General features: G+C 34.6%; 1 protein-coding gene across 2 annotated transcripts; it reads left to right on the top strand.

Annotated features, from left to right (window-relative positions):
• Window positions 1-3678: 3678 nt before the first annotated feature.
• Window positions 3679-7250, top strand: LOC104896089 (uncharacterized). 2 transcript variants are annotated; one of them, XM_010682790.4, is made up of 2 exons: window positions 3679-4208; window positions 6389-7250. In XM_010682790.4, exons 1-2 carry the CDS (start codon window positions 4011-4013, stop codon window positions 6632-6634), a joined length of 444 nt encoding a protein of 147 aa, XP_010681092.2. In that variant the 5' UTR covers window positions 3679-4010; the 3' UTR covers window positions 6635-7250. The 2 variants fall into 2 exon arrangements, with proteins under 2 accessions (XP_010681092.2, XP_010681091.2); XM_010682789.4 differs by having other exon boundaries at window positions 3699-4256.
• Window positions 7251-10215: the final 2965 nt, after the last annotated feature.

The following is a 10215-nucleotide window of genomic DNA, read 5'->3' as shown; positions in this document are numbered from 1 at the left end:
TCTAGATGTAGATTTATTAATGTTAAGACTTCTGCTGCAATAGTTTAGAATTATGGTTTGTTATAGGGGTGTATTAATTAATTAAATTTTCTTTTAGTTGTAATAGTTAATAATTAATTTATGTATTAGTAGTAGTACCTTTCGCCTTGCTGTTATTAAATGTTTAATAACCGTACCGCGGCATAACAGCTCTTGAATTATCCATGTTTTGCACTCTAATATGTTTTCTAAGAAAGTGGAAATTCAGGGTTGTTACAGGTACCCTTGATGCTTCCATTGTTCCTCTTGTCTCTCGTGCTTCCACGGCCAAGGAAACATGGGATATCCTAGCACATACCTTTGCCCACAACTCTCGCAGTCATGCCAAACTTCTCAAAGCCAAATTCCGCCAAATAACCAAAGATGCCCTCACCATCCTCGAGTATATGAATGTGATTTTTGTTTGTGGGATCATCTTGCCATCCTTGGTGAACATGTTAATCCCGAGGATCTCATTGAGCGAGTCCATAAAGGACTCCACGACTCCAACTTTACCTGCGTTGTTGATGCATTTAATGACTGTGACACCCCTAATCACCTTTGACGAACTTGACAAAAAACTCTTTATTTGTAAAGGTTACATCACCACCACGCCTACTCCCACCCCTACATCCCTACCCGCCACTATCACTATGCTGCTTCCCATATCCACACTTCCCAACCCCTCTCCAAGTCTCGCCCACCTCACACCTCCTCATCCTCCCACCGCAACACCTACTCCAAATCTCCTCAATCCTCTAACAAAAAATCCCCCACCTCCAAACCCCAAGGCTATCAAGGGAACTGTCAGTGGTGTCATGCTTATAGCCATTCTCTTTATCGTTGCACTATTTTTCAAGAAAATTTCCCCAAGCCCGACCTACTCTTCCCCACTCCACGCCTTCTCCTCAAGGTAATGTCGCCGCTCTCCCCCCAAACCCCACACCCTCCTAGCTCCTTGACTCTGGTGCTTCACACCATGTCACCAATGACCTCACCAACCTTGCTTTCTCTTCATCGTCCCTATGATGGATTCGAGGAAATTATTATAGGTAATAAGTTTGTTATACTCTTTCCTAGTTCGTTGTAGCTAGAAGAGTCATCTTTTATATTTTGTAATATTGCAGCTTAGGGCCTGTTCTTTTCGGCATAAAACAGCTGAACTATACTGAACTGAATTGAATTATAACTAATAGTAGTGATAATAATATAATATAATATTATCTAATTAATAATAAATTCATAATAATGAATTATTAATAATAATAAATTATTAAATAAAATAATAATAAATTATTAAATTATAATAAAATTATTAAATTGTAATAAATTATTGTGAGGTAGATGGATTAGTTCGTAATAAACAGATAAACTAATAACTTGACGAACAAAATTAGAATATCGAAATATATAATATACTTTATCACCCAATGATTAAAAAGAATGTCACACATTTAATAGGATGTTTACATTATTTTCCATGTTTTTTTACTGTAATTTTGCAAAGAGCTCAAAATCTTTCCTCTTTTTTAGATCTTTTTTTGTTTGTCGTTGATCGACTGTTTTGATTGTGATAGATTTTGATTTTTCTACAATTATGCGCCTTTACGCTTTATTTTAGTTGAGATTTGGGAATCGGAAAAATAATGCTAATCGAATAAGTATTAGGTTATTTTTTTTCTTTCACCAATATATATAAATAGACACACATTATTTTTAAAAGCAATAGTAATAGGAGTATTAATAACAACAATAATATACCAATAATAATATAATAATAATATAATAATATCATAATAATAATTGTAATCATGATATTAATATTTATAATAGTAATAGTAATAGTAGTAGTTGTAGTAGTAGTAATAATAATAATAATAATAATAATAATAATAATAATAATAATAATAATAATAATAATAATAATCATTGTTGTTAAAATCTCGATCCGGATCTTACGATCCTACGATTCCACGATTCGGAACAATCTCACCGATCCCGATCCTATGTAGGATCTTGATTTCGTAGGATCTTTTGATCCTAGCCAAACACAAAAAATCACATGGTAGGATCTTAATATAATTCGACGATCCTATGACTCTACTATCTGATGCTATCGTAGTAAAAAAATCATAAAGTATTTTTACATATTATATTTCTCCAATTAGATTTTGGTTGCATGTTACTTCAATCTTATAGTATTGACAAACTATCACCATTTGTTAATGAAATAAGTCATTATTAATTTCTATAAATTTTTAACACGAGTTTCTCACTATATTCTAGCATCATTTTCTCTATTTTACGGAATTGTAGGATCTTACGATCCTACGATCTGATCTCACCGATTCGATCCTACCAACCCCTACGATCCAAAGTAGGATCTCGATCCTAATAACATTGGTAATAATTATCATTGTTTTATTATCAGAGAATTAAATGACTGAACTGAACTGAATTGAACTGATTGCAACTGAACAGAACTGAACTTAATTGATTGCAACTGAACTGAACTGAAAATAAGCCGGGAAGAACAGACCCTTAATCTTCTCTATTATTGTTATACATAGATATTTTGTATGCTTAGGATTGTATAAATACTCCTATATTGGTTAATGATAAATCAAGCTTTCTCCAATTCTTCTGAAGATGGTGAGTGAAGGGACGAAATGCGAGCAAGGAGATTACTTAATGAGTGTTTGCTAATTGATCTACACTCCATAATGGAGACTAATGTAGGAAATAAGAACATTGTGTAAGGGTATGATGCAGGTTAGTGGATTCATATTAGAAGGAAAATCATTGTGTTGTGTTAGACACTATCTTAGGAGCGCTTCGCTTATCAGATGCTTGCCTTACTTCCCAAGATTTACACAAAATCCCTCTTAACGTGTATTCACAAAGAAAAGTTGTAATTCAGTATACTAAAGTTTTATCGGCTCTCATTGTGATGGAAGGCTATCAACAAGCTCCCTAAGAGCATCCTTGACAACGATCTTTAAAAAAAATCATGGCCCCAACTTTTAAAAAAGTTGCTCTCAACCATGATTGCAAATAAGATTGCGGGAGCTCAATCGTCAAAATGGATCATGAGACTATCAGCATGACGCCCAATCATTCACTGGGGCCCACATCCAGCTTGAGCACATATTTGGAGTATAATAACTAGCTAAGTTTTAGCATTTGGAAGAGGAACATTGCGTATGGATTGTTATGGATATTTTATAGTACGAGTTTGAGCGAAAACAAAACGGAAAATCATTAGATTAAATGTAGAAAAAGAGCCACGTCTACTTTTTTGACCATACCATTGATGTGTTTCTGGTAATCGAATAATTTCAATGGATTGGAAAAATAGACTTAGAGTTGTCTAAGTATACGTGATATGGCTCGAGGAAACTTCTAATCAATGAGTTATGTCTTTCGAAAGCTCGCACTATTTCTATTGGAATCTGCTAGCGTTTCGCGCCGCAGATCACTAATTTTGCCTATTTGATTATTATTCAACTTTTCTTATCTTCTAATTTGTAACTTGGTCTTACTCGGTTACCGTTGCTCACCCAAAAGAAAAAAAAAAAAGAGGGTACTATATATGTTTGCCTAAATGCCTATTAAAATTTAAAAAGAGCATACTTGAGAAATTTAGCCGTGAATCGTACTTGAATGAGTTGGACTACCATCGAGACTTGAGAGTTGTAGAACAAGCTCATATATAAATAAACCATCATCATCACTTCATCATCCAGATCAGCAACCCAGATAATAATTTCTGTTTTCTGACTTCACAAACCAATCCTCTTAACCCCTATAATTACTTTTTTATGGGTGAAAAACCCCACTAATCACAAAATAATCCTCTAAAGCCCACTAATTACATTTTCTCTCTCCTCATTTCTCACCCACCAAAACACCAGACAGCCATAATTTCTTTCTTCCCTTCAAAATCCGATCTTTCTCCCAAGTCCCAAATAATTTCTTGGATTTGAAGAAAAATGTTTGATATTATACTAGACAACTTTAGAATACCTTGGCTTATTTGGATTCAAATTTTTATCATGTTTCTTTTAACCCTCATTATTCTTTTCTGTTACTTTGGTTTTATTGTTCTTGATTCTTCTTTAACCACTAATTCTCATACTACTATTTCTCCTAATTTGAAGATTTCTCACAGCTGTTCTCCAAGTACCCAGGTGCGGATTTCACCTGCATTCTTTGTTTCTTCTTCTCCGAGTACCCAGGTTCGGATTAGTGCGATTAGCTTTTCAATGCTTCAATTTTTGATCTTGAATGAGTTTTTTGTTAGTTTTGAGAATGTTAATTAGCTCCAATTAGAGTTAATTTGAGGGTATACATATATATGCTTATTTTTTTTAATGATTTTCTACATTGTTTTCTGGGTTGACTCATCACCAAATATGTTCATTGTGATTAATTAGGTGTTTTTCTTTTGTGAAAAAAATCAGGGATAATTTCAAGTAATCATTCTGATTGGCCCATTTGTTAGAATAATTTAGATTGGGTCTTTGCTGAAAGTTACTTTTGTTGTGAAATGGGATGAAGGTATTCAATGTGGGATTCCTTGATTTGATCTTGAATGGAGATTGGTATGGTCTAATTGTATTATGATCTATCCTTTAGGACATGAAATAGATAAGCATATAAATTGTGTATATATAGAAGGCATCAAATAGAAAACATAATTTTCAGGTTGCTCGAATTTTACATTGTTACAGCTAAAAATAGATTGAATAGTGGAGTATATTCTAGGACTTCCAGATAATCCTGACTTGCCAAGAATCCGAAGTTATTTCTTTCCTTCTATTGCCACCCTTGGGCCTTGGGTATCAAGAACAATATATAATTATCATATCAGCAAATGATCACAAAATTATGCTGGAGATTATGAGAACGAACCTAGGGAAATTTATCATGGCAATGATCCTTTTGCCGTCTATCAAGCTCCTAGGATGACTAAAATACTAATGTCTAGTGCTGTTGACACAATTCCTAACGAAACTAGATATATATATACTGTATGCAAGAACTAAAAGTTACTGTGTTGATGTAAACTGCTAGAAATGTGCAATTCCGACAGTGAGGAAAGTTTCCCTTATGTTTCTGACTCTTGGAAGAGCGGCTAAGTGAGAGAATTGCTGGGGTCAAGGAAGCCAAGAGAAGGAACGAGGAACCCTGAAAACCAAGCCTTTATATGGAATTAGTTTTCGCGAGCTTGATAATGGTCAAAATAGTTTTATACTTTTTCTGACATCAAGTGTCCTAAAATCATCCATGATTATCATAACTTAAATCTAATCCTCAATGTTACATTTCCCCTTACAATCAAATAGGCTGAAGTTTCTTAGTTGTGATGAAGCTCAATGGTGCTCTTCGATGTAAATTAATGACCTGGTTGCTTTGGGGAGCCAAATTCTCCAGCTACAGCTATGTTATTAACGACTATTTTTTTATTAAAGTTCCTTGGAAGTATCCAGAATGTTGATCAGTGATGTGGTCCCTTGAAAGTGAGCTGTTTACTGAATAAATGATCATGCCAGGCCAATCATTTCTCTTTCACTTAGCCTGGATTCTTAAAACCATTTTAAGTTGCAGTCTATCTCCAGCCATTTTCAACAAAGCAGATAGCATCCCTTAAATTAGGAGCTCTGATTCAACAGTCCACATCTGATCTCTTTAATCCGTCTTCCATGTATTTGTGTAAATTACTAAATAGTGGCCTTTGGAATTGACGGCCCTAAGGAAACATATTTATAATTATAAGGTTAATCTAAAGACTCTTTGCGAATATATGAATTAGGTCGCATGCAATTGAAAAGATCTTCCTTACTATGCCCTAGTTGGGTACCCTTTATAGAGGCGTTAGGGTGATTATATGACAGTTCTGATTATTTGGTAGTGACCATTATGAAGCAAGTGATAGAGTATAAATCTATTCAACTCAACCAAAAACTTAAGCTGATATTTGGAGTCCCAAGAATAGATTTATACTCTATCACCAAATTCGGGGTTTTCTATGTTATGTGATGAAATTTGAGCTATACGTTAGTATCTAGATAAATTAAGTTCATATAAGTTCCGATAAATTTGGAAAAGTTCAAATGAGGGCTGATTAACACAAGTATATAGATAGGTAGAGACCTAGATTACTGTAGTTCCTCCATGGAGGATAATTAGGAAGGAAAATTAAAGATATACGATTTAAATCTATTAAGCTACTGAAAATTTATTGAGTAAAAGTTTGCTGTTTGATTTCGATTTCTAAATCTGTGTAAATTCTATTGCGATTACTATTGTTACATAGACATTAGACAAAGTGGTGTAAAATTTTAAGACGTTAAGGTTATTTTAACAGGCAACTGTAAACCATGATGCTAGGGAAGAAATAGCTACCACAGCTAGCAACAGGTTGAGGCGTTTAGAGAACAATTCAGAAAGGGATGGCTCCTCCATAAAGGACATAGCTCCTTCTCCTGTTGCAGAAAGATTCTTCCACCCATGCCGTTACCTTGATCTTGCAAGACAAGCTTTCCTCAAATGTTTAGGTCTGGGTTCAGGATCGCACAACTGTAATGACGAAGAACATGAACATGAAGATTGATGTATGTGAATCCGCCAACTAGTCTCACTTTCTCCATTATATTTTAGATAAAAATCAGGGTAACATATTTTACAATTGCAATTGTTCTGGTAGAAAGCACCCCTTTGCATAGTAACATAACTGTACATGTACGGATTGGAGGGACAAAGCAACTAGGAATATGAAATTGAAGGCATGTGTATAAAATTGGTGTCTTGACATCTTTTTAGAACTTATTCCTTGACAAGGACACAGGAGGTTTGCGATAGAATGAGATTCAGAACTGCATTAAGTGGGAAAATGCCAGTGTAATTTCGAGGCAATGGTCTTATCATTTTTGTCATCTGGCCAGCCTCATATGAATGATTTTGTAATTATACAAAGAATTGATTCAGATTAGTATCTTCTTCTGTGGTAAATGAAGTGTGAACGTTGATAATTGTTAATATCTAATGTCTGATCTTGTGAACACTGTCAGTGATTCTTACCCGTTTTGTATTTCCGCCTTCTGATCGAGGTTACTGAATTTTTTCTTCGGATTCTTCCCAGATCTGCATGAGGTGTTGTACTCTTGTAATTTTCTGCACTTCTATTTGAGATGATAGTCCTATATGGCTATATATACTGTGTTGAAAAAGATGGACCAATTTTTTTTCCTTTCCTTGAATAATTTAGTAGAATATAGTCTTTCTGTCGTAAATTAGTAGCTACATGTACTTTTTGAAGGTTAGAGTATATTGACTATTTGACTTCGACGGTTCGACCATGTCTTTTCTATACAATTAAAGATTATACATGAGCAAGTAGGATCTTGTTTGATTTCTCCTTATCTATACTAATATATTAAAAGGTGTGTCCAAGCCAGAAACGGTGTAACGTGGCGCTCTCCCCAAGAGAGTTTTACTCCATGCAATCCACAACAATAAAAAAAAATTAGAAATTGCATAGTGTAAGATTTGATCCCGGAACCTCAAGAACATACACTAAAGTCTTAACCACTAGACCAAATAATAATTAGTGTTATCATCTTCAATTATAATACTAATAAATGAAAATTTTCCTTACCCGGGGCGTAACCCGGACCAACTAACTAGTTGTGTATTAATTAGCAAGTTATAATTTATTGAATTTGTGTAGGGTCTTCGTGGCCCTTAACATATATAAACTAATTTGTGACTTTACACTTAAATTAATATGACTAAAAATAACAAAGTTATTGCACGAAACTTAACTTATGTAAAATACTATAATTTGATATAAGTGAAAATAATGTAAGAAAGACAAAGGGCTTGTTCTCTTCAAAACTGAATTGAATTGAAATGAAAATAAGTAGGGGAGAACAGGCCCAAAGTATAAAGTTTATTATGAAATTTGGCTTGAACATGCTAAAACTTGAATGACTCGACTCATTTGTTGTACTCACTAAAATCTTGCACTAGTGCATTACCATAATAATATAGAAAACTATAATGGTTAGGAAATGGGTGGTGTAGCGTTTGATTAATGCGGACAAGTCAATAAAATAATAAAAATGAGAAAACAATAAAAAAAATAAACAAGAAGAACACAAGAATTTACGTGGTTCGGTCAAATTAGACCTACATCCACAGGTGGGAGATTCGAGAGATTTTTAACTATAATGGAGGAAAACAAAAAAAATACACAAGGAGTCCTAAAATCTTAATGGCTTAAAGTAGGTATCAACAATGATCACCAATAGGCCGGATACCTTTATAACATAAAGAAACCCAAATAAAACCTATAATAGACTCCTAGTATAACTCTAATGACGGCTTAAAAATTTAGGGTTAAAAACAATATATTAACCCGTAAAAAACGCGTCGTCCGATCGAGCGCTGCTGCCAAGACCCGTTCGGTCGGGAGCAGGACAAAATTCTTGTTTCATCCGCTATTCGTAAAATAGTCATAACTTTCTCGTTTCTCAGCGAAATTGGACATATAATGTCGTTCTAAAGCTCTTGGAACAATCTATCTCCTTCAATTTGAATCATATCAAAACCATTTATAGATTGAAAAATATGTATATTCAAAATCAATCTTATGTCACTTTCAAATTTCAAGTCACAAATGACAATAATCAATATTAATTAGATTACAAAATAACCAGTAATTTAATAATGACAATAGTCATTTTTACACTACCGATCTTGGTGCTTTGATTGCACAAACCTTTTCGAGCACCTCCATTGGAGATGCTCTAAGAGACTCATTAATAATAAGGACAATAGTCATTTCAAGGACGAATGTCAATTTCCTCGCAATTATTTATTTAAAAATAACCAACCAACCAACCATGAATGAGTATAAGCATATTCGTAAAGATTGAGTTACTTCTAATTATGCTTTGCTTATCCACGTGGGTTGGCACCAAATTCAATGTTAGCTATACAGGCACAAAGCCGCAAAACAACTGTGAATTGTTTTGTAAGGGAAAGGGAATACAACAATGTAATTCACGCACAAGAATATCAAGCTCTTTCTCTCACCAGCAGAGAGTATCTCTCACTTAAACTTGAGAGAGTGAAATCTTCTTAAATACCACCACTCTGTCCAATCTTCAACCTTTACTCCTAAACCAAACCCACCAAAAATCAAATAAATTCGTTCTCCCCACCATCAATCTCACCAATGAAAATAAAAAAACAATGAGAAGAATGGATCATATAATTAGATCCTTAGAAGGTGACATACTGCCAGACGATAGTTTACTGTTAAATGCGATAGTAGAAAAAGCAAAAGACATTCGAGATTTCAAAGAAAGGAACATACAAGACTGGGTCTACCTAAAATGAATCACACACAACGAGATCTCAATCAAAAAGATAGCTAAATTCTTCTTTTTTTTTTGCTTGGACGTTAGAGATAGAGACAACCTAGACACCCTAGGGGCAGCGAGCTATGACGGTGCTTTATTTCTCTTCACAAAATGCAGACCAAGGACCTCATTCCAATCTTTCACCTTCATCCAATCCCCAATCTGGATAAGAGTAGAAGGTCCACCACTCATCTATAATAAACCCCAAGTAGCCAGAAGAGTCCTAGAAAAAATAGGAAAAGTGCTTTACTTTGATAATCCCTCTATTTCCACCGGGTTCAAAGATTTCCTAAGAGCCAAGGTCGTCATTTCAGTCAACAATCCCCTAATTCTAGGGGTTTACCTAGACTACCATAGTAGAGAACCTGATTGGATACACTTTAGATGTGAAGGGTTTTTGTCTATTGTAGCAAATGCGGGAGGATTGGTCATAGAAAACCTAAATGTAGAATGCCCATTGAAGTAGCACAAAAAAATTTCAAGATAGTTATGGAGAATATGGGACGCATAATAGAAACCCCCATACACAGCCCAAACGTTCCACCCTCTATTCACAAACAAACTTATGGGTTTCAAAAGAGTTGAAAGAAATCGATCCACTTGCATCAACTTGGTGAACTATTCATGGAAAAGGGATGAGGAAGCAGACAATCAGTCGGAGCTTACCCTTCTAGTCAAAACGAAGATCATACTGGAAACAACAACAACAATAATAACAATGATGGTAACTCTCCATCCTCACGTGACTCGCATAGCTCATGAAATG

Source organism: Beta vulgaris, chromosome 6 (assembly GCF_026745355.1).
Source record: "Beta vulgaris subsp. vulgaris cultivar EL10 chromosome 6, EL10.2, whole genome shotgun sequence".
NCBI lineage: Eukaryota > Viridiplantae > Streptophyta > Magnoliopsida > Caryophyllales > Amaranthaceae > Beta > Beta vulgaris.
This window is presented reverse-complemented; position numbering and strand designations above follow the sequence as displayed.